Here is a 26,222-nt window from a genome sequence, read left to right as displayed (position 1 = left end):
AGAACTGTATTTTTCCAATGAAGGAGTCTTATTTTTTTCTTAAATTTAACTGCGTTATTTTGCTTCAGTTTTTTTTACAATTTATGAAATGGGTTGATTATTTTCAGAAGTGCCTTTGCAATTTTGCATTAGAATCTTTCTGTGTATATATGTGGCCATACTGTACATTTTGAAAAGAGACAAACCATGGGTGCATTTGACAAATGGCAGAGGCAATCCAGCATCCATGGATATGCATTACATTGTTTTCTTGTATATACCAGTCTTGACTTGTATTCCTGTTTCTTTTCTTTTTCACTTACTTTTATTCTTATGTGCTTGTACTTCTACAAGCGGTATTACTTCATGATGACCTGTAATTAGTTTTCCATCTGTGAGTCTGGTGACTTATTTTCAGCTAGCATCCCAGATGCCAGAGGGCTCAATGGGGGTGGAGCAGTACTGAGCAGCTGAAGAAGTGTCCTCCTGTCTCAGGAAGTGGATAAGAAACATGTTTTTTTTTTTAATTTTCTTTCCCCCTGTGGAGGCAAAGGACAACACTAGAATGTGCTATATGGTGAACGTCGTTTACTGTCAGGTATCATGCAAGAATTCTTACACACTTGTACTCACAGGCTGTTCTGTGCAAGTTAACAAACAAACTTTACCTGGTTTAATATCTCCAAGCAGTATGATGCTGCTGATGATATATGCAAACCCACCTATGGCTTTACCTTTGTGTGTGTGTGTGTGTGTGTGTGTGTGTGTGTGTGTGTGTGTGTGTGTGTGTGTGTGTGTGTGTGTGGGTGTCTGTGTGGTCCGCACTACACTTAGGCTACTCCAATGCATGACCACAAAAGTAGGATTGAAATGCTGTTTACAGTCAGAGTCAGAATATATCACAGAGTAAAAAAAATTTAAAGTATTGATTCATCTGGTTGGCCTAGTTATATTTACAAGGTTAGAAATGAGATTATGTTTTACTTACATTAATAAACAGTATATGCAGACATTGTTTAATGATTTTACTTTCTCATTATCTGCTTAGTACTTATTTCGCAGTGTTTTATTTTTCACATATATTCTTTCCATTATGACTAAATTGTCTTGCTTTGTTCTAATCAGTACAGTTTAACCATAACAATAACAGAATGTGATAAGAAACAATATTGAAATGTTTCTTAGTGTTTTTTTTTATCTTAATATAATGTATTAACTGAAACATACAAAGTATTATTTTGTAAACTGTTACTGGGATAACAGTTATTACAAAAATGCATGCTTAATGTACTGTTTTATTGTATTTATTTATTTATTTTTGTTAACTGGGTTAGGCTTACAGCATCCACATGTATGTTGTCTAGTATGAACTAATTGATATAATCTTGTTAATTGACTTGGTCATAGTTATGCAGTACACAGATGGTGTGCAATGAAATCAATCCAAGTCTGTAGGATGCAAACAAGCCAATAAGCTATAATGCCACCCCTTTAACTAAAATCATTATTTTGCACATTGTGATATTGTGTTTTTCTCTTTTTTTTTTTTTTTTTGTTGCACCACTGGACCCGTCTTATGGCTCCACTGCCTTTATCAAATTGGTTCATTTATTCTGCTAGGGGTGAGGCCATGAGTCATACCTCTAAACTCTCTAGATTTTCACAGAATGTTCAGATTTTTGTCTCGTATTTTTGGCCTGTTCCTCATAAAATGTGTGGTTTTCTTATAAATCATTGAGGGTTGAAATCACTAAATAATGACAGATATTTGAGTTTCGGACTTTATAGCCTTCAGAAAATGCATGGTAACATACTTTTATTCTTACAACTTTCTAAGTTTGTAAGAGAAATATTTGGAGTGTGTCCCTAGTCTTGTGCCTTTGTCCCCCTTTATTTATGGCTTTGTCCAGATTTTTTGTGCTAAGAGGTTGAGAGGTATGGGCCATGAACCTTTCGGGAAAATGATGTCCCCACAAATTATCACATTAATAACATCCTAAGCATGCAGTCAGTTGTGAAGGATTTGGGCAACCAGGTTGATAGCAACCTGACATTGGCCACCGTGTTGCTTCCATTGTATAGAAAGCTTTCTACATGGCCCACTTCATAAATAAGGGTATCTCATCCAGGGACAAGGAAGTCATAACATCCCTGTATTCTTCCCTTATAAGGCCCATTATTGAGTACAACACCACTTTCAGCATGTACCTTGCAAAGCACATGCAGCAGCTGTACAGGCCATAGAGGTTCCTCACCAGGAGAATCCAGGGCCTCAAACATCTACCATACACAGATAGGCTAAAAGCCCTGTCCCTCTACTCAGTTTCATACAGACTCATCAGAGGTGACCTCTGTCTGGCATACAAAGCAATCTCAGACCCCACCTTGATAGGACTGCTGCATATCTGCAAGTCAAGCTCCACTTGAGTAACCCGTAAGCACAACCTCAACCTGGTCTGTGATATCAATAGGACTTGTTGGTAGGGCAGATTTGTTTCCCAGAGGCTCCCCCATCTGTGGAATAGACTCCCTCTCCACATCAAGCAGAGTGCCTCACTATCCCTTTTTAAGCACAACCTGGATAACTGGATGGAAAACAGAAAATACACCCCTGGGATTCGACCTGTGTCCCTACTGGACAGGGGCATCGAGTGCTGACTTGTCTAAATGTGGGCTAAAGTCTTGGCTAGGCTTATAAGGGCCTTGGAGCCAATAGCCTAGTAACTTCCTATGATCCTATGGAGGGCATTATCAACTCAATTATTCTCTCTATGGTGACAATCTGATGGCAGGCAACAAACAGTTTCCTTGGCCAGTGCAGCAATCTATCCTTCTCCTTAGAGCACCCCCCCCCCACCTGCAGTGGCTATTTTGAGCTTCATTGCATCCTGCCTGCTGTGAGAAATGTGCCTATTCATGATGACGAACCCTAGCCAGTGTATGTGCACAAGGGAAGTGCTCCCTGCAAATGTCCTGAGCTGCTAACTGAACTTGGATGTCAGAGCTTTACCCCAGTACACAACAGGATGGGAATATCAAGAACTGTCATTATGAAAAGATTGCCATTCTCATAACATCCTAGACTATATAAATGTAATGCTATGATGAAGGTTGCTAATGAATTTTCTATCTTCAGGATAAAAAAACCTGGAAGTGAAATGCATATATTAAATATTTATATACAAGTTTATACTTGTTTTAAATCCTGGTGGTGGAGTCCATTTTTGTGTGAGTAGAATCAAATTTTAGATAGTGTGGCCCTCATCCTGTGTACACATAACTCTCAACCTCTTATAGCAATAAATCTGGACAAAGCCATGTATAAAAGTGGGATAAAGGCCCAAAAATAGGGACAATTTTTAAATATTGTTTTTATAAACTTGGAAAGTTGATAAAATAACAGGTTTTGCATTAGCATGAATTTTCTGAAAGGCATAAAGTCTGAAACTCAAATGTCTGTCATTGTTTTCTAAATTTAGTCTTTAGTGATTTGCCACTAATTTGTCAGAAAACTACAATTTTATAAAAAAAAAAAAAAAAAAAAAAAAGACCAAAATTATGAGGCAAAAATGTGGACATTCTGCGAAAATCTGTACAGCTGAGAGGTATGTGTGTACATGCTATGTTGAATATATAGGACTTTTTTTAAATTTTATTTGCAGCTGAAATTCTGTATCAGCAGGATATGTTGCATTTATCTGGATATTCTAAATCTTCAGGGTAGTTGATTTGCTAGATGTGATTATATAAAATGATTTCTGGGTTTCATTTTAGTTGATGAAATATCCCTTTCCACTCCCATGCATACTATTACGTTTAACTGTCCTGCAGTAATGGATTTTGTTGTACATTATTCTGTGCAATATTCTGAGAATGGTGACTGGTCTGCTACTGGTATTAGAACTATAGAAGACAGGCAATACCATAACTTCACCAACCTAGTTAGCCGTCTGCCAAAAATTCAGAAACTACAAAAAATGTGCAAGAGTTTAAGTAGAAAAGGCTGATATTTGCTTCTAAGTATGACGTTGGAGTTTAACTGTGAGTGTAATTCTTTGATGCTTTTGAGATGTGTACATTGGTGCTTCTAGGTTACACCAGTTTTTACTTTCTGCTTATGTTTGGATTATTTTCTTCTCTTTCAGTACAAATAAAAATAAAGCTGGGCCAATCAGTGAGCTTCGCTGCTTCCCGGTCCAACATATCCTTGAGGTAGATCTGAAACAGTAAGTACTTCAAAAACTTAAATTACGAAAAGCAGGTCTGACTATCTCAAGTATTTTATAACTTGCTTTATGACAATAATCACCATCAAAGAGTGTAAAGTCTGCTATTTTTGTTTATGATGTATGTACTGTGAAGATGGCAATACACTAATCTGTTTCTATATTTAATGAAATCATTGATAAATGACGCTTAACAAGCAGAGACAAAAGTTAAATAGCTGAAATACAATGGCAAAAAATAACAACTAAATGAAGGAACTTGTTGTTACCTATTAATTTTAAATATACTTACTCTTTCCAACTAATATCACCTTCAGTCCAAAACTCATGTCATTGTCGTAGATTCCTAATAAGTCAGTATGGTCACCCGAGGAATGAGTAAGTATTAGAGATAACAACTCTACCCATACCATATTGCAGATGACTTCTGAATTTTTTAACGTGTTCTCCACCAGATCTCAACATCTTGGTCCAACTGTGAACTTATTCCCTGTAAATTCTTTTTTCACTATCTCTTTGCCCCTTCTTGTCCACTGTACACAGGCAGTCTTAAATAAAGCTTTGAATCATACGGGTTCTTTATTTAATTACTTACTGATTTTTTTTAACTGGGTAGGTGGGCTGGTCCAAAGACCTTATTTTGCAAAGACTAGCCTGAATCATTGGTGGTGGTAAATGCAGTGAGTGATTCATACACATTAATATATATTGCACTTGAAGGCAGAAGAGGAAGTGTTTTCATACTGATGGTATCAACATATTACATTATATTGCACTTGCTTAATTGAGAGAAAGAGGTGAGAAGTCTATCAAGTCCGTCCTCTTAAATGCATTTAACATTCAAACTCTCCTGCAGTCTTACCTTTCCCTTACCCCTTTTCTACCTGTCCCATAGCCACTTGAATCCTTCTATGAATTCCGTTTCCACCACCCATTCAGTTCCAGTAGTCCCATTCTGCTGGCCAACAACTTTCTGTATGGAAAGATTATGTGCAGAGATTCAAAGAGTAGTTATTTCATCCAGTCCACTGTCTGTACTTCCTCCTTCCCTGTCCACCCTTCCTGTAAAGAATGACCCCTATTCATTTCCTTAACATGATCCTCTGCACCAATATCATGTTCCCCCTGTCTTTTTGGTCCTAAGTAAGAAGTGCTGTAGCTCCTTTAACCTCTGATCATATTCCTTCCCACATCCCACTGATCTTTCCTCTTCTTTTCTGATTTATTTCAGTAATCCAATGACCTTTTCCTTATATACCACATAGAACTGCATGCAGTACTCTGGTGCTGTCTAACCAAGGCCCTGTAGAGTGGATACATTGCCTCCTTACTTATGGAATCAATCCTCCAATAATATTTCACAGCATTATGTTTGCTGCTACCCCATCATCTCAATCTGAACCCATTGGTTCAGTCTAACATGACTAAATGCTTTAACTGATTTTATTTATTTATTTACTTACTTATTTACTTATTTATCACCATCAGTTGCATTTCCCCCATTTCATACTCCACATCATGGTTGTTGAGACCTAAGTGCAGCATTCTGCATTTATTTATGCAGAACCTCAACTGTCACCTTTCTACCCATTTGTTCAGCCTTTTTTAGGTCCTTTGCTAGACTCTTTCCTCATCCTATGCAACTTGACACATATTTGCGTCACCATTACAAAGGTTAATCCTGATTTTTTTCTCATTTATGTGTGAGAAAAACACACTAAAGAGTAATGGACTCAAGACAAACTCCTGCATTACTCTGGTAGCCACTTTGCTACATTACAGTATTGTTCCACTGAACACAACCTTCTGAATCCTACCATTCAACCATACAGCTATCCAGTTCCTTAGTCTTGGTTCTACCCTGTACTCCTCCAGTTTTCTTAGCAGCATCCATTGTGAGACCAACTCACAGACCTTACTGAAGTCCAAGTAGATTATGTCTGTGGTCACTCCACTGTCACAATGACCTGTAACCTAGTCATAAAATTGGATCTGGTTTAAGTGACAACTCCTATTGGCCATGAAACCAAGTTGGTTGCTGTTCTGGGAGATTGCTGTCTTGTTGTTAAAGTTAACAGTCTTGTAGTTCATCAGATTTTTTCTGATTCTCCCATTTTGCAAGCATCACTCACTTGCTGGGCTCTTGTCCTGTGGTATTTCTGCAATAAACCGTGATCTGTTGAAGATGTCCATTAGGGGCACTGCCAACCCACTGGTCAGATTTCTAGAACTCAGAAAAATGCAGCCCAGTTGTGACAATTGTACTTTATCCTCCCTAAGACCAGCCAGTTTCCTATGACCATTGTGTTTAGTCTCCCTGAGAGCAGCCAGTTTCATGACCCTTGACCTTTAGCCTCCCTAAGAGCAGCAAGTGTCCAGTGACCCTACTCCCTGTTGATCTTGTTGTCTGTCCACTCATCTCTCTATTCTGCCCTGCCTCTCTCCCTCTATGCATGACACACTCTCTTTGCTCTTCTTTCAATAAATTTTTTCACTCTTCTGTGATCTCTCTATCTTTACTCAGCCTACCAGTTCTGTCCTCGCCTCCCATCCTTCTTTCTGCTTTCCACCTGTAAAGCACTTGCTTCCCTTCTGCTAATTCTCTTTCAAATTTAGCCTTCATCGTCCTTTTCATCAATATTGTCTTTTTGTTTCCCTCCTTATACTGTGCTTCCTCTACCTCCCCATCCTCTCCTTTCTACCCCTTGAAGTCCTGTCATTTTCTCTAATTGCTCACTTTTCTAGGTAGCCACATTGGCCTTCTTTTCTTTTTACCCTTTTACCTCCTTCTCCTGCCCTTGTCTTTTGCCCTTAGCACTACATACCTAACTCATTCCCACAAACTGTTTACTCTTTCAGTTTGTTCTGTCTCCTAACTCATTCTTGACCACTGGTCCCAGTACAAGGTAATCCTCTGTTCTAAAATCCCATATAATCTTGTCTCTTAATTTTTACCCTCCTCCCGGTGCTAAGCCACACAGTAACACAATCACTGTTGACCAATGTTGCCTTAACTTAAACTAAACAATGATTAAACCCTTTACACTGGCTAGGACTACATCCCGAATTTTATCCTTTCTGGTATAGTCCTGAATCAGTTGGCTTCAGTATGTTCCTGTTCCATCTAGGCATGAAGTCTGAAAATCTCCCAGTCTGATCGAGGTAAATTCAGATACACTATTCATTCTACCCCACTCTTTTATTCTCTCATCCTTTTACTGATCCTGCTCCGTTGTTGGTTTTGGTGGATTATAAAAAATTAATTGTTCTACAGTATCTCCCCCATCCACTACCCTAACTGCCATGGTACTTAACCTAGACTCTTTCCCTGGCTGCATCTTTGCCACATACATGGTTTAGTGTTATTGCTCCCCTCTGACATCACATCTGAAGCCCCCTTTAATGTAGATTCCGACTACATCTCTGTTGTTCCCTTATGTGGCATTCCTAGACATTCTATACTCAGGCTCCCTCATGTCCCATCCCCTGTTATCATTGGCCAATGTTTCTATAATGCCAACAAAGTCCACTTTCTCCTCTCTACCTGTGAATGGATCTTTCTGCATAAGCCAATAGGACAGAAGAAGACATGCTGACTGAGATGAGAGGGTGAGACTCTATATCTGAATGAATTCTTTATGAAGAAAAACTAAAGAAAGTGAAGTTTTGGAGTAAGATGTTTGACTTTGTTGAGAAGTGGTGGATCTCAAGTTTGGGATTCTATTTCCTGGGCAAATTAATCGGATTTAGCCATGTTGTAAGAAGAAGAAGTTTCTGATAATGTTGATGAACCATCAAGCACTGCTTTTCCCAGCATTTCTGTACCAATGTCTAGTGTATCGAATTGAATTATGACTGGCTGTCAAGTAACTAGGACATCGCCTGAAGCAGTACAGTAGAAAAATGCTGGAGGATGCAGATGGTTCCAAAACATTTACAAACAATGTTAAATCTGCCTGTAAAAATAAAGCCTCTAGTATTGCAAGGTTTACTATTAGACTCTAAAAAAAAGAAACAGTGGATGAAATACCTTGACAAGGTATCTTTTAAAAGAATAGTATAGTCTATATCGTGGAGCTGTGCATACTCTTTTGTATATATTAGGAAGGCATACATTTGAACCAAGCTTCAGGACAAAAATTGTTTTGCAAAATTTCTTTTGCTATTAATACTTTCAAGCACAGGGAGTCCTGTGGAAATACTTTATACCCCCTCCCCCCATAAAACCTCTAAACTGTCCAGATTTTCACAGAATGTCCATATTTTTGTCTCATATTTTTGGTCTTTTCCTCATAACATTCCTGTTTTTTTTTTATTTTTGTGGCAAATCAGTGAAGACTGAATTTCCTAAATAATGATAGGCATTTGCATTTCAGACTTCATATCCTTCAGAAAATGTAGGGTAACACAAGACCTTTTATAGCAACACTATAAGCACACTATTTAACATTTGTCACTATTTTGAGGCTTTGCCCTTTCATTATTTTTAGCTTTGTCCAGATTTTTTGTGATGGGAAGTTGAGAGCTATGCCCCCCATTATGGTAATTTGACAAAGCAAATAAATGTTTCATCTCAGAATCTGTGTCAGCTGTTGATATTAAAGTTTGCCTGCAGTCTTTATGTGGTTCTGGAAGAAGCTGAACCTGTTACTGATACTAAAGGTTTTTTGGAATGGTAGATGAAATGTGAAGGTGATGGTAAAATACGCATATGTACATCATTTACCTAACAGTTTTGCTTGTGTTTCTGGAAAAGGGGTCCTTTTTTATTTTGGCCAGTTTAAGTCCTGCTGTAACTGTGGAAAACAGGGTCATGTAAAAATTACTATGCAGAGGTGTGGTGTTTGCAGAGCAGTGTAAAAAAGTATAGTGAGGTATACAGAACATGGAGGAAGCACCTGAGTTCATTGCATTCCAATACTTCAGTGTCAGAGACAGGGACTTCAGTGTCTTATGAGTTGCTATGTAGAGAGAGTGGAGCTGCCACACCTTGCCCGAACACATATTAAAATTCGAGCAAGCAGAAGTATAGCTGGCTCAACTAGTGCTCTTTGCCGGTACAATGAACCAGTGGCCCATCCCCCCAGCTTTTCAAGAGCAAAAAATAAATAAATAAATATGCTCCTTCTGCTGTTTCATCAGTCAGGTGGCCAGATGCACAATAAGTCCCCCCTCTCCCACACACATGAGCACTCTTGCTTAGCATCAAGTTTTTCAGCTACATGGCTTCTAAATGTCCATGACTTTTTTTTTACTTTTTAAATCTTTGTGGTTACATTCAGGCCAATAAAGCCAAACCACATTAGCTGTGTACATGTGTGTTTCTGCCTTTTCATTAAGTCCGTCAGCACAGCATAAGTGGATAGTTTGGCTATACTTCAGAAATACATGGTCTTTAAGCACAGCTGATGTCCTTAAGGGATCATTTGCATATATCACATGAGCCTCCATTACAGGAGGTTTAAGGTATCACAGAGTAAAAACTCTAGCTTGGCTTACTTTTTCATACATTTTTTACAGAATGTTTTGTCTGTGTGACTTTTTTACCCTTCGGTTTGGGTGTTAGTTGGATATTTTGCGGACACCTTAATTTGTATGGACATCAGCCGGGTTTAAAGTCCCTGTGTTTTCGAAGCATAACCAGACTCTCCAATTATGTTGTACTGATGAGTTCAATCAAAAGACTGAAATGTGCATATTCACAGGTAGTGTGGTTTGGCTTTATTGACCTGTATGTAACCACAATGACTTAAAAAGTAAAAAAAATCATGGGCATTCAGAAGCCATGTAAGTGTAATACTTAATGTTCTTAAGGGGTCTTTGCATATATGTGATGGGCCTCCATTATTGTTTTTTAAGGTATCACATGGTGAAAACTCTAGCTTGGATGAGCTTTTCTTGCAGTTTTTACTGTATTACTAATGGACATATGCAGGTTCTAAGTTCTATAAGGGATGATGGATGTTCTTGGGTCTTAAGGGGTCTGAAGGGGGTATTGCTGGCTGGTAGTTCAAAGCTGGCATTTGTGTGAAAGGAAAACATTAATTGCTGATGTTAATTATCATGAAATATATTTTCTGTGAGATTTTTTTTCATGTGGCTGTCAGTCAAGGCAGCATCTTTTAGAAATTGATAAAGTTGGGGGACATTTTTTGTTTGCCAAAAAATACTTTATGGTATAGGGACTGAAGTTTTCTAGATGGAAGAAGTGTAAAACATTTGGCTGTTGAGAAATACTTGGGAAAATATCAAAATATTGGATTCAAATCTATTGCAGCTCCCAAAGATATAACTTTTTAATGGGCTAAACTGATCATGCATTAATCATGCATTTTATAATTGCAGATGATACATATGTTAATAAATAAATAGATTTTACAGGTTTTACAGTCCATAAAACAGTATTTGTAAATGTGGTGTAGAGTAAGAAGTCTGAGGCAGAGAAATGTGAAAATTAAATGTGTCTTTGCTTTTATAGCATACATTTGATCATGACTGCATATCCAACTTTGTTCAGGAAAGGAAAACTGCTATATACAATGTGTGTGTGTGTGTGTGTGTGTGTGTGTGTGTGTGTGTGTGTGTGTGTGTGTGTGTGTGTGTGTGTGCGCCTGCGTCTGCACAGGTATGAATGGTGGAAGGACTTTAAACAAGAATTGAAGTTTTATTGCAGAGACTGAGTAGAAGGGTAAGTAAAGCCGAATGCACTGCTTATGGTAGATGTAAAACAATGCTACAGCACTGATGTGAACAAAAGGAAAAAATGTGGTAAATGAAAGTCAAAATACAGCAGATTGTCACTGAAAAATTATTTGGTTAGCTAAAGTGTGAATGTGCCGGGGGGGGGGGGGTAACATAGAAATCTTGTGTCCTTTTGGAGTTTTAGAAGATGCAAGGAAGAAATGAAAAATGAAGGAATTAAGGGATGAGTCTTTAATGCTGATTTGGGGTAATGATGTTGGTGTGACAAAGTATACTACAAGGTACATGGCAAAATGTTTAGAAAACATGGCTGTTCGGGGTATGACCGTAAGTGTTAAGCAGAGGAATGGAGAGTACGGAGGGCTGATTTGTGGGAACTAGTAGAGGTTATTATGGAAGTAACTCAGGCAAAGATTCTAGAGTGAACCAGTTTGTCTTATAAAGTTTAGATTTTTTTTGTAAACTTTTCTTTTAAACATGAATTATTGGAAGTCTGTCATTGTGTGCAGTGCAGGGAGCCAATGATATTTTGAGATGAATGCTTATATGTATATATATATATATATATATATATATATATATATATATATATATCTACGCATAACTGGAGAGTTATTTGTTTATTTATTTTATTTATTTTACATTTGTTGTCCGGGCTAGTCTAGCTGGATGCATGTCCATTTTCAGTAGAGGCCCAGGGAGATAAGCACCAACAGTCATTACAAGTTTAAATACAGAAAAGATAATACAAGATTAAAATTTATAAACAGAGTTATTTTGGGTTACAAAAGTCATTCAGTGTATATATGATAGCATATATCTGCATAGATGTTATGTAGAGGGAGAGCTATCAGGATATAAGGAGAAGAGAAAGAACGAATCATGTAAGAAGAAAGGAGAGAGAGGAAGAAGGAAAGTTAATCTGGGTTGGTGCAGGAACAAAGCCAGTGTTTATTAAGATGCATTTTCAGTTGCTTTTTAAAAAGTGGTAGAGAGGATAAAGATGAGATATCAGAGGGGAGTTTGTTCCACATTTTTCCAACAGAGTTTGAAAAGAGGGAGTCACCTGCAAAGTTTTTGGGTTTGGGAATATTAATCAGTAGTTTGTTAGAAGAACATAGATGTTTCAGGTTATTGTATGGTGAAATGAGGTTATAGAGTATTGGTATTTTAGTTGGGTAGTATAGAATCTTGTGAGCTATTAAGAGCTGTTGAAGTACAAGCTGGTTAGGAAGTTCAAGCCAACCTAGTTGTCTTAGGTTCAGGCAGTGGTGAGTTCTAAATGGGGATCCTGTAGCAAATCGAGCAATATTATAGTAAGATGTAGCTAGTTTCTTAAGGTTGTTTTTGGAAAGATTAGTGTAAATGGGGGAAGCATATAGAAGAGAAGAGATTAGGTGAGATCTGGCTAATGTGGTCCTTGCTATGGGTGTAAGGAAGGGTTTGCTTCTGTAAAGGGATCCTATTTTTTTATTAACTAATTTTAATGTATTGTTGATATGAGCGTCAAAGCTGAGATTATTGTCAATAGTTATCCCTAATAATTTTGTAGTTGAATCTGGAACAGTACTATCAGTGGAAGTGAGAGTGAAGTTTAGTGGGGTAGATTTATGGGTAGGTGAGAACAATAACAGTTTGGTTTTCTTAGGGTTGAGGAGTAGGCAACGGTCTAAGAACCACTGTTCAACAGAGGTAAAAGCTTTTTGGGTAAGAGACTGGAGTTCAGTTTGAGAGGTAGCAGTACAGATTATAGTCAAATCATCTGCATATTGTATGCAGGTAGTGTTTGGGATAGCTGATTGGAGGTCGTTAATAAAGATAGAAAATAGAAGGGGCCTAGGATAGAGCCTTGAGGTACACCTAGAGAGATAGGAAGGAGATTAGATAGTGAGTTTTTCCAGAGTACTGCCTGCTGACGGTTTTCAAGGTAAGACGTAAGCCAAGTTAAGGAAGGAGGATCAAGTGAGAGAGATTTTAGTATGTGCAGAAGAAGTTTGTGGTTAACCATGTCGAAAGCTTTAGATAAGTCAATGAAGACTGAAGATGATATATTATTGTTGTTACGGTTATAGTTGATGGAGTTGGTAAAGGAGAGTAAAGCAGTGGTGATATTGTGGGAAGGTCTAAATCCATGCTGACAGTTAGCAAGTAGGTTGTTATGGCGAAGGTGATTAAGTAGTTGTTTATGGATACATTTTTCCATGATCTTAGCTATAGGTGATAGAAGTGCTATGGGGCGAAAGTTTGAGTAATCGTTAGAGTTTCCCCCTTTGTGTAGAGGGATGATGTGAGATATCTTCCAGATAGAAGGGAAGATTCCTTCATTTATTGACCTATTTATCAGACTAGAAATGGGATAGGCAATAGCTTTGGCTCCTATTTGCAAGAATTCTGCCGGAAGTTTATCTGCAGTTGGGGTGGTAGGTTTTAATTTTTGGAACAGTGATAAGATAAAGGAGGTAGAAACAGGTTGTAGGTGAATGGAGGGAGGTGTATTTAAAGTAGTTGAGAGTAGCTTTGAGGTGTCGGGAGATAGGTGACTAGCAAGAGTTTGGATAGTATTAGTGAAGAAAGAATTAAAGTCATTGGCTATCTGTGTGGGGTTCTCTGGGTTAGAGTCCTGAGGGTTAGGTGTAATAGATGTAATAGACTGGCCTGGGGATAAAAGATTATTAATACTGGTAAATGTCGAATATTGCCCAAACAAACTCAAAAGGAAGCCCGCAACACAACTGAATACTAAGATGGATTTATTGGATCAATTCGAAGTAACACACCAACAGGAAATAACGCAAATATCCTAGTACGTTTTCGACAAAAGTCTTCATCAGCGTCATAACAACAAATTAAAGTTAATTACAAACATATATACCCTGTCCAATTCATACTTTAATTATCAATCCATTTAAAAACAGCAAACAATTATTGCAATAAACCCATAAAGGAAACAGACTCGTTTCTTAACCTAGTACTTAAAAGCACTATAGAATATCATTATATCATTATAGAATATCATTATAGAATGATCTATAAACTTATTACCCCATTCCTGAGATGGAGAGGGTTTGGGATAAGCCCATCCCTTCCGATAATAATTTTTGTCCCTATTAAGCTTTTTCACTTTATGAGCTGTAATAGAAGTAGACAACTGATCAATGCTGTGAAATATACGTATATGTTCATATTTAAACTCTTCATATTGCATATGTTCACAAATATTCTTATCAAGTTCTTATACATCAGCCACTAAATCATTAATAATAATGTCATTACTTTTGATAATAACTTTCATATATTCCACCCCGTGGTCATCAAATAGAGCCATAAGTTCTTTATGCAAATCAGACCCTGCTTTTAAACCACTGGGGTAATGCCACATTCTAATTCCCTTAGGGGCAATATGTTCTTTAATGCATTCAGAAAAATAGGCGTTATCAAGCTGTAAGCACTTGATTTTGGACAGTTGATTGTCAAATTCTTCAAGTAACATGTTTAAATTATTATTTATTTTAAACATTTCATTAATTGTTTATGACGTGTTTAACTGATTATTTTTGTCTATATAATGGTATTGAGAAGCTGCATTTATTATCTGATGAAGTTCTGAAGTGGTCAGGACGAAAGCACTTATCTCAGATTTTAATTTGTATCAATAAAGTTCAGCATTGGTTTTATTGAAGAGACTCGTTTTTGTGCATCATTTACTGAGGAGTGGATCTTCCTACTGTGACAGCTGGGCATATTTGTGTATTGCTACCATTTTGTAAAATGTTGACATTGTTGGGGAGTTCTATGATTGCACCGTGTCTGCAGTCATCAGCGAACTTGGTAAGCCACAGGCCATCTATTTTCACCTGGATTTCAGAGAAATATATTCCAAACAGTAGGAGTCTCAACACAGAACCTTGTGGAACACCATTGGTAACAGGTCTGCTGGTAGAGGTGGAATCTCCAACTTTGATTGTATGCATTCTGTCAGTGAGCCAGTTGGCTACCCAGCTAATGACGTATGGGTTAATCCCAAACTGGGTGAGTTTCTCAATGAAGCCTGAGTGGGGATTGTGTCAAAGGTCTTGGCCAAGTCGAGATAGGCAGTAAGTACTGTTTTGTCTTCATCTAGGCTTTGGCGAAGAAGATGAAGTCCACCAGTTTTAACAGGAATGATCAGCCCTTAATGAGGCCAAATTATGCAAAATACAGTCATGTTTTAAAACTTTCACTGTGTTTGGATGTGATGAATTCAGCAGATAGGTATGCAGTCCTATGATTGCAGATCTAGTCTATACATGTAATCAATTTCGAGGAGACCTATACCTACTTCAGAATGAGGAATGATATACACTGATTTTTATATATCATTTAATAAGCTTGAAGCATGTTTCTTGTTTTGCTGTCCAACTAATCCAGTACCTTTTGGGCCAGTCAGTCACCCTAAAACTGTTAGTTAGAACAGGAAGAGCAAATTGGTTTATAGCTTGGACTTTGTTCCTAGATTTCACAACTGTTTCCAGTATTAATTTTAATCTTCTAAAAATATTCCTTACTGAGAGTTGTTCACATTTGCTAATGTTTTATTGTCGATCCTTCATCAGTTCCCAAATATTTATACACTCCCTCTTGCTCTAGTTCCTTTATATCACATTCTTCTCCCAGGCTGATATTTTCTTGTTGCTGCAGCTTTCCAGTTTAAATGTTGCTTTTGTACATTTATCAAGCAGAAATGACATTCTTATGTTATCTAGGAAAGTTTGGAACATGTGCAGTTGTGCTGTCAGATCCTCATCTGATGAAATGTATAGTTTTAAATCGTCCACAAAAAGAATATGAGAAGTCTTTATTCTTTGTTGTTTTCTGGGGGCCAAACTGTAACCATGACCTAATCTGTTAAGGAGACAGCTTAATGGGTTAAAGGCAAAACAAAAGAGCAGCGGTGACAAGGAGTCACACTATTAATATCAATCGTTGAAGTTTTATTCATGGGATTATAATTTGTCTTTTATCGTGGCTTTGCCACGAAGTAGTTTGCCACTGTTTCATGGTCACTGTAATGTCATTGATCAGCGTAGGGTTTATCTTATACATCTGTAAGCACTCCTTTATCCATGAATGTGGGATCCTTTTAAATGCTTTTTAGTAATCTATCCATGCCATACTTAAGATTCTTCCCATTTTTAGAATTCTCCATTATGACTTTATTTAACAACAAATGATCCTTTGTTCCATTTGACTTTCTTTTCTTACCCTTTAGTTCTATTGCCATGATTGACCTTTCTTCTAAATGACTATAAACTCTGTCGGCATCAATTCCAGTATATAGTACAGATAATTTTCTGTTGTTGCTATGGCACGTGGGAGGTTTTGTAGCTGACAGGTGTCATGACTTGTAGGATATACTGTAGACTTCTTTCTGGTAGTGTAATTTTTAAAGGTAGAGAGTAGCTTTACTTAATAATTTATATGTTATTCAGTGAAAAGTATGTTCCGACCTGATTACCATTTAGTTTTCTATATAGTGTAATTCTTTTTTATTTCTCCAAGTATTGTTTTGTTTCTAATACCATGACAGGAATGAACCACATTCCTAAGTCAAAGTATGATTGAAGTTCATGAAATTAGTATTGTTTCAATCTTTGATGTTTGCGGTCCTGGTCAAAACACTTTGGGCTATGTGCCCAGAAATGACTTCTTCTGCAAATTATACAGAGTTACATGTATCAGTAGCATATCTAAATATGACTGTAAATTCTTTTTTGAGACCCCCTTGCTCCTACTCCTATTGGAAATGTCTTGGTGTCCTACTTCCACATTGCTTTCATTTCTGGCTGCAAATCCTGGTATTTAATGACTTTGTATCTCTCTGTATGTAAGACACTGTAATCAGTGGGTGTAGCAATTTCTCAATGCTACTTTTGTCTTTTTTTAATGGACTATTATATCTGATTTTCTCACATATATTTTTTTGAACTGTTGGTATTGGGTGATCCTATGTGATATAAACATCATTCTCTATAATGCTTTGTGGCTCATATTTCTAAAGCTTCTCAGCTACTTCACTATTGTAATGTTTGCACAATCCCCAGTGCAATAGTAAAACCATATTATTATGCCTTTGAGTATGCAGGTCCTTTGTCATTAGTGTATCACACCCTGTAACAAGATGTGCAACTCTTTCCAACTCTGTTTTACATAACCTACATTTGCCTGTTTCTCCCAAATGCTCAATGGACTTTGTAAACCAATGTGTACATAGGTAGGTACTAGGCTATTGTCCCCAGGGCCTATATAAGCCTAGCCAAAAAGGTACCCTCGCTTTTGCCACCCAAGAAAATTATTTTCCTGTGCCCCTGTCGAGCAGAGCCACAGAAGTGATCCCCGGGGTGAATTTACTATTTCCCATCCATTCATCAAGATTTTTTTTGAAGCGTGCTAATGAGTAGCTTTGTTTGATATAGACAGGTAGTTTGTTCCAGAGTATGGGAAGTCTCTGGGGCAGGAATCTATCCCTCCAGCATGTTCTGTTTATTTTGGTGACAAGGTTTAGGTCCTTAGAGCATGTACTAGAGCGTGTAGCTTGGAGGGATTGGGATTTCTTTAAGTGGAGCATATCCAAAAGCTCTGGGTTTGACATAGCTTTGTATGTTAGGCAGAGATCGCCTCTGAGTAGGCGATATGCAACGGAGAAAGCTGGAGTTTTTTGAGACGGTCTGCGTAGGGCATCTGTTTGAGGCCAGTAATACTCTTTGTGATGTATTTTTGTGGCCTTTCCAGTTGTTATAGATGTCTTGTGAGGTACTTACCAAAAGGGATGCTGTACTCTATAATGGGTCTAATGAGTGACAAGTAGAGGGGAACAATTACCTCTTTTTTCCTGGATGAGAAACCTTTTGTGATGAGGTGTGTCACATAAAAGGATTTCCTGACTACTGTGGCGATGTGATTATCAAAGGAGAGATTACTGTTCACCTGTGTCCCAAGGTCTCTTATCACACTTTCGGTGTTAAGTAGACTACCGCTTATGTGGTAGTTCACGGGTACAGAGTTTTTACCAAAAGGGATGACAATGCACTTTTTGGCATTGAGCTTGAGGCCATGGCTTTGACACCAGGCATCTGTCTCAGTGAGGCCCTTTTGTAGGATGTCCACATCGCTAGGAGTTTCAATTAGGGCTCCTAGTTTGCAGTCATCTGTGAACTTCATTAGCCAAAGACCTTCTGTGTTAGCCTGTACTTCAGAGAAGTAGATACCAAACAGGAGAGGCCCCAGGTCTGAACCCTGTGGTACTCCACTTGTCACTGATCTGAAGTCGAATATGGAGTCTGCTACTTTCACAGTGTGGGTTCTGTCAGTGAGCCAGTTGGCAACCCATCTTGTGACATAGGGATTTATACTTAGTTTAGTGAGTTTATCTATAATTACAGAGTGGGGGATGGTGTTGAAAGCCTTGGCGAGATCTAGATAGGCTGTGTGAACCACCTTACCCTCATCTACGGCTTTGCTTCAAAGAAGTCTATCAGGTTTAGAAGACATGATCTGCCTTTTACAAACCCAAACTGGGTGGAGTTTGGAGATTACCAATGTCTTTGTTTATAAGTTCCATGATGATATGTTCCATGGCCTTGCAGACCAGGCTTGTCAGGCTAATGGGGTGGTAGTTCCCAGGGTCTGTGATGGATCCCCTTTGTGGAGTGGGATAACCATCACTGTGCACCATTCAGTGGGCACAAAGCCTGAGGTGAGGCTATGATTGAACATGGTACTTATGTGGGGTGCCAGTTTGTTCTGTAGTTTATGTAGAACACAGCCTGGGATGTTGTCAGGTCCCACGGATGCTGTGTTCTTGGCTGTTAGCTTTTACCAGTGCAGCCATGATTACAGGAACTTTGCATTCTTCCGGTATAGAGATGGGCCCTTTTAGGGGTGAGACGGGGGTAAAGTTAGCACTGAACCTATCCGCCTGGATGTTGGCAATATCAGTTGGTTCTGTATATTTAGTGCCATTGTGCTGTAACTCAGAGCAGATCTGAGTGTTGCCATTGAGATTCTTGACATAGCTATAGAATGCTTTGTGGTTGTCTTTAGAAACAGTGGCAATTTTGTTTTCGTAACTAGCTTTGGAGGATTTTATGAGGGATCTCAGCTTCTTACTGAAGCTGACCAGGGAGCTCCTGCAATCATGGGATTTTACTCTTTTTTGCAGCCGTTTCTTTCTTCTGTTGTAGAGTTTGTTTATGGCAGGGGACCACCAGATTGGCTTCCTTTTTTTGGAGGATAGTATCTTGGTTCTGTTAGGGATAGCATGATCCATGCACTTGTGTAAGTGCTTATAAAGTGCATTTGTGTAGGATTCAGCAGTTGTACCTCTATCCATCTGCATGGGTGTTGTGAAGTTTGCCACTTCTGTCTTCAGAAGCATGAAGTTCGCTTTGGAGAAATTTTTTACGGTGGATTCCCTAATGGGGGTGGGGGCGGGATGTGAATGTCTAGGGTGATTAGCTTGTGGTTGGATCTGACCAACGAGTGAAACACCAGTCACCCATGTTGGTAATGACTAGGTCTAGGTATTGCTGCCCCTGGTGGGGGTGTGGATATGTTGATCCAAGGCACTGGAATGTATGAATTCCAGAAAACATTGTGCAAAAGAGTTGGTACATGAGTAGTTTTCCCAGTTAATGGTAGGGTAGTTGAAATTGCCCATTATTAGGGTGTTAGGTTGTACCCTAATATTTTCCAGTGTATCAAGAAATGAGGAGTGGGAATCCTGGGGCATGGTGGGGTATCTGTAGCAAGCTACAATTTAGATTGCGGTCTTGCCCAGAGTTAGTTGCACTTGGATAATCTTGGATGCATTATGCTGAGCAACTAGCCTGGAGGTGTGGATATCCTTAATGAATATGGACACAACTCCACCTTTAGTGTTTTGGTCCAGGTTAGATAGCCGAAAGGTGTGGTATGAATTATAGCCTGGTAATGCAGGGGTGTTCTCTGGAGCCTTGAACCAGGTCTCTATCACTGCACAGATGTCGATGTTCTCCATTTTAAGGAGTGCCTCGAGTGAGTGCATTTTGAGGTTTAGACATCTAGCATTGAGTAGCATTACCCTCAGATTTTGCTTGCTTGTACTTGTTATGGTGGTGAATTTGTCATTTGAACCTTGCCTAAAATGGCACTATAGGGGTGGCAAGAACCTTAGCCAGTATCCGGAATTACAAAGGGGACAGGTGCAGGCCATCTCTGGCAAAGAATCCTGGTCTGTTGATCACATCATTCCAGGCAGACAGATACTGAATCCCCTTAGAATGACACCAGAAGCTTAGCCAATTGTTGAGGTCAATCATTTTGTCCTTGTACTGTTGTATCATTCTGGGTGATGGCAGGATGCAACTCAGGGCTAGGGTCATTCCTGCCTGGGCTACAAGATCAGAGAGCTCCTCCATGTCTCTTTTCATGTAGTCCAGGGAGGTACGTCTCAGGTCATTCACACCAACATGGACAATGACAATCATATGTGTACTTATTGTGGAGTGACCTGAGTACGTGCATTATGTGGTGGATCCTGACACCCAACAGGCAGCTGACAGTAACTTTCTCCTTGTTTAGCCTGGTGAGTGGAACATCAGTGTGCCTGACTATAGAGTCACCTATGACTAGAGTGTTGGGTATGTTGTTATGCCTTACGGACTGTGGTTGGGTGGTACACTGACTTTGTGGGCTGTGTGTCATTTGGGCTGTGTTGGGGGTGGAGATTGCTTGTGTTTCTGCTTTGGAGGTCTCTGTTGCTTGGACAGATTTTTATTGAGATCCTCCAAGAATGTAATGTGTGTTTTGTGTTTCTATGTGTGTGTTTTGGTGGTATAGGTTTTGAGGGACTATGTGATGAGTGTGGTGTGATGCAAGTGTTTACCCTCTCCTCTTGACTGTCTAGTCCAGTCTTGGGTGAAGAGAGATTTGCTTCCAGTTTGGCTATATAAGTGCATCTCTCACAGGTTGTAGTGTTGGGTGGTAGGAGGAGAGGGTTGTCTCTGTACATGAGGCAATTGCTGCATTGCCTCAAGATGCCCAGATTCATCAGGTAGACAGAAGAAAACACCAGGAGCTGACCCATAGACATGCCTGGATAGGTGCTTATTTATTAAGTACTAAAAACTGTTTTCCTCTAGACAAGTGAGGAAAGTTGAGTGCTGTAGTAATTTGTAGCTTATTAAGTGCTTACAATAACTGAACAAGTGCTGAGCTCAAAGAAACAGATTTGAGTGCTAAAACTAAAAAACTGGCTAGTTCTAAGGGAAATTTTGAAGAGCAGACTTTATGGCGACGGAAATATTTTAACCCTAGCTAAGCGGCGATGCATAAAGTGTATTTTTTTTTTAATATAACAGTAGCAAATGAGCAAACTGGTTTAAACAAATCAACCAATTAACCAGTAAAAAGCTAAAAACTGAGCCCCGTTCCAGCAGTCTTCAATCAGACAAGTTCTAACTGCACACTCCTGCCACTAGGGTGCAGGGGAACCACTCCAGAAAAAGATGGCCTGGATTAGAGCTCAAGTTATACAAACAAAGCTAGATTAAGCAGGTCTGAATCTAGTCTTGTGCTACAGCAAGCAAGGCGTACCAATTTCAGAAAGAAACAGTTCAAATAAGCAGGCACAATAAGCCTTTAACCAGAAAATCCCTGCTGAGAAGGGCAGAATCTACCCTCTCCTCCCACAAGAGTGCAGACCACACCTTCTTAATGTAAAATAACTGGCCCTAAGCCCAAGTGCTTAAACCAAAACTAATTGCCTTCAATCAGCAACTCCCAACTTAGAAGGATGTAAGCTACCTGTTCTGCCGCAACAGTGAAAACCACAAACCTTCTTAATGTAAAACAACTGGTCTGAAGCCCAAGTGTTTAAACCAAAGACTTAGAATAACAGTTACAATTTAATCAGGCTGCTAACAAGCAGTAATAAATGCAGCACAATAAAGGCAATTAAGTACTTTTAAGAACAGGCAGCAAAAGCAAAATAAAGTAATAAAGTAGGAAGAAACACAAATACAGTAAAAGCAGATACATAAAGTGCATTTTTATAACAATAGAAAATGAGCAAACTGATTTAAACAAATTACCCAATTAACCAGTAGAAAAGCTCAAAACTGAGCCCTGTTCCAGCAGTCTTCAATCAGACAAGTTCTAACTGCACACTCCTGCCATTAGGGTGCAGGGGAACTTTCTCCAAAAAGATGGCCTGGATTAGCACTCAAGTTATACAAACAAAGCTAGTTTCAGCAGGCCTGAATATAGTATATGATACAGCAAACAAGGCGCACCAGTTTTAGAAAGAAACAGTTCAAATAAGCAGGCACAATAAGCCTTAACCAGAAATTCCCAGCCTAGAAGGTCAGAATCTAGCCTCTCCTCCCACAAGAGTGCAGCCCACAAACCTTTTTAATGTAAAATAACTGTCTTGAAGCCCAAATGCTTAAACCAGAACTAATACAATTTTAGAATAACAGACACTGAGCCTTCAATCATGAATTCCCAACTTAGAAAGATGTAAGCTACCTGCCCTGCCGCAACAGTGCAGACCACAAACCTTCTTAATGTAAAACAAATGGTCTGAAGCCCAAGTCCTTAAACCAACAGGCTTAGAATAACAGTTAGAATTTAATCAGGCTACTAACAAGCAGTAATAAATACAACTTGAGTACTTTTAAGAAGAGGCAAAAGCAAAATAAGGTAATAAAGTAGGAAGAAACACAAATACAGTAAAAGCAGATGAATAAAGTGCAATTTTTTTAGTAAAGTGCAAGGAGAAAGGAAGTGGGTTGGCCTTCTCAAATGTTCTCTCTGTATTAAGTAGAGTGAACACTAGACTCGGAGGGGTGTCCCGGATCAAATTTACAGTAGGGGTGGGCAACTGCAAAGTCACCAACTGTAACAACACCACAAGAATAGGGTGGGAGGGAGAGAGAAAAAACAGTTTCAGGACAGATGAGAACAGAAAGCAATGCCAGAAAATATATAAAATAATTCAGTCAGGCAAAAAAATTTCAGTCAGGCAAAATTAAGTTAAACAATTAAATAGACAGAAAAATAAAATACTGTACTATCTTTAAAACTGCAAGTTTGTATTTAACTTCAACTTCTGATATAGTTGATTGTAGCCAACCAAACCACTCAGATACTGAGCAGAGAATACATTCCCAGCTATGTGGCTAACACTTAAAGCAGAGAGAAACTCTCTAGACTAAGAGTTAAATATTGAATAACAAATAGGCGAGAACAGCAATAACCCCCTCTAACTGCAGAGGGACAGACAGACCACAATGTTAAGTGAAACAATTAAATAAACAGAAAAAAAAGTTTCATAACAGATGAGAGAGAGAAAAAAAACAGTTTCAGGACAGATGAGAACAGAAAGCAATGCCAGAAAATATATAAAATAATTCAGTCAGGCAAAAAATATTTCATTCAGGCAAAATTAAGTTAAACAATTAAATAGACAGAAAAATAAAATACAGTATTATCTTTAAAACTGCAAGTTTGTACTTAACTTCAGCTTCTAATACAATTGATTGTAGCCAGCCAAACCACTCATATATTGAGCAGAAAATAGTTCACTATCCTGGGTCACTAATATTAATCTTTCATCTTTTGGTTTAAATTCACCTCTGCTTAACCATTCCCCCATCAGATCCTGAGCAACATGAGGATGCTCCAGGAGTTTTCTGTACTTGCAACTACATTTATGCCTTTTCCAAATTTCTTGCCTTCTCAGCGATCCTTCTCTTTATATTCTGTATTTTATTTCTTGGCACTTTCATTTGCGCCTGATTTTTGTCTACTTCTGGTTTGGTTTCCATTCCTGCTTGACAATGACATGCTTTTGCTAAAGTAAGCAGGGAAGTCATTTTAGATTTGTTCTCATTAAGTTTTAAAATTGTCACTGTGTTTGGATCTAATGAGGTTGGTAGATATGTATTCAGTCATGCAATTGCAGATCTATACATGTAATCAGTTTTGACGAGACCCATACCTCCTTCAGAACAAGGAATATATTATCTTAGTATACACTGATTTTTATATATCATTTGATAAGCGTGAAGCATTTTTCTTGTTTTGCCATCAAACTGATCCAATACCTTTTGGGGCTAGTCAGTCATCCCAAAACTGTAAGTTAGAACCAGAAGATCACATTGGTTTATAACTTGGACTTTGTTCCTAGATGTCAGGGCTGTTTTCAGTATTAGTTTAAGCCTCCTAAAATATTCCTTATTGAGATTTGTTCACTTTTCTTCATGTTATATTGTCAAGCCTTCATTAATTACCAAATATTTGTACACTCCCTTCTGCTCAAGTTCATTTATATTACATTCCTATCCCACACTGATTTTTCTCTTGGTGCTGCAGGTTTTGTGCTTTAAATTCTGCTTTTGCACATTTATCAACACCAAATTGCATTTGTATATTATTTGAGAACATTTTGACCACTTCCAGTTGTGCTTTTGCACCCCATCTGATGACATTTATGGTTTTAAATCATCCATAAAAGAGATGAGGAGTCTTTACACTTTGTTCCTGTCTGGGAGCCAAACTATAACTATGATCTCATCTGTTAAGAAAACAGCTTAATGGGTTAAGGACAAGACAAAAGAGCAGCGGTGACAAAGAGTCACCCTGGAATATTTTCCTTTGAATTTTTATCCCTGGGATAATAATGTATCATTTATCATGGCTTAGCTGCAAAGTGGTTAGTCAGTGTGTCATGGTCATTGTAATGTAATTGATTAATGTAGGGTGTATATTATACGTCTGAATGTGGGATGCCATCAAATGCATTTTTGTAATCTATCCATGCCATACTTAGATTTTTCCTGTTTTGCTCTTCTCCATTTTGCCTTTATGTAAAAATAAATGATCCTTTGTTCCAAATGACTTTCTTTTGTTACCCTTTTGTTCTATTATCATGATAGAGTTTTCTTCTAAATGATAATAAACTCTTATCAGTATCAGTTTGGGTATATAGTTATACATTGTTGGAAGGCAATTTATGGGTCTATAATTTTTAGGATAGCTTGCAGGTTCACTGTTAAGGAGGAGTATAATGTTCCTGTTGTTAAGCATGTTGTTGTCTGTTTGAGGTGTGCATATAAGTAGCTCTTACTCAGGGCTAAATCCTTGTGTAAATGTGTTAATACTTTCAGCTAGAAGTTAGGTACTTTATTTTGGCCTGGGGTTTTCCATTTAGGAACTTTTCTTAAATTTGTTTCAGTTTCTCTTGCAGTTACTTTATTTCATTTCATATCTTATATGTTTGAACTTCTTACTGTTTCTTTTATTCTTCTATCCATTCAGTATGTTTGTTATATTCCAAGGGTTTTCATAGATATTTCTCCAAAATGTGTCCATTTCTTCTTTTTGGCAGTGTGTCTATTCCTTTTGCTTTATTTCCCAATTCTCTATAAAACTTTTTGGGTCATCAATGAATTGTTTATTTTGTACTTTTCCTTCATATTTATCTGTGTATCTTCTAATTTTTTTTTTTTTTTGCCGATGCTGATATCTTTAGTTTATTATTTGCCATAGTGTAAGATAGATCCTGATCTGTTCAAATAATGTGTATTGCTTTTATCACATCAATCTTTCCAAGTATTTTTGGTGATCTGTTCCCTCTTCTATACTCTTCTAACAGTAACACTTTTTGTCTTAATTGCTTTATAGGTTTTTTTCTTTTCAATACTTTCCATGGTGGCATTTGATTTCTTCCCCTCCTTTCCTTCTTGCCCTCTATTTTTGTGGTAGAATTTATCTGTTATTAATGTAGCTGCTCAGTAATATATCCTATTTACTTCTGTTATATCCCATGATAGGAAATACATATTGCCCGAAAGCCTTTGTATACAGCCAACACTTGTAGGAGCAGCAAACAGTAAGAAACGGCAGCCACAAAATGGTGTGAACATAATCCAGTGTCTGTGATACCTGCAGGTGCCTGAAATGCTTTGATGTATTAGGAGTTTAGTGGTCAATTCAAGTAACCTGTGAAGGCTATTGTACTATTGTATCACTACAGAGGGAAAGAATGCGGACCACTGGAATGCCTTGCTTTATGCCTAATAATGTTAAACAGAGTTCTGAAGTCATAAACTCCATTAGCAGATGAAAGGGGTTAGAGCTGTCCTAGATGTCTTCCTTTATACCAACTGACATTCTGCCATAATGGCAAGGAGTGGTTAGTCTGTCCAAGAGTTTACCTTCACTTTCCTCCCAGCTGGTCAGAAATACCCAACACCTAGGAGTTTTCTTCTTCAGAGTTCATGCCTGTAGTTAGAA

At 38.2% G+C, this 26,222-nt stretch overlaps 1 protein-coding gene across 1 annotated transcript in view; it reads left to right on the top strand.

Moving 5' to 3' along the window:
• ITGAE (integrin subunit alpha E) overlaps window positions 1-26,222 on the top strand; it is a 1,198,231-nt gene that overhangs the window by 1,145,936 nt on the left and 26,073 nt on the right. Inside the window, exon 34 of the mRNA XM_044054873.1 lies at window positions 4,125-4,205. Coding sequence (XP_043910808.1) covers window positions 4,125-4,205 — 81 coding nt within the window. The remainder of the gene's footprint in view (window positions 1-4,124; window positions 4,206-26,222) is intronic.

The sequence above is a fragment of the Protopterus annectens genome, chromosome 13.part0 (assembly GCF_019279795.1).
Source record: "Protopterus annectens isolate FY-2018-M chromosome 13.part0, PAN1.0, whole genome shotgun sequence".
Taxonomy (NCBI): domain Eukaryota; kingdom Metazoa; phylum Chordata; order Ceratodontiformes; family Protopteridae; genus Protopterus; species Protopterus annectens.
Note: the sequence above shows the minus strand (reverse complement) of the source record. Positions and strands in the feature narration are given on the sequence as shown.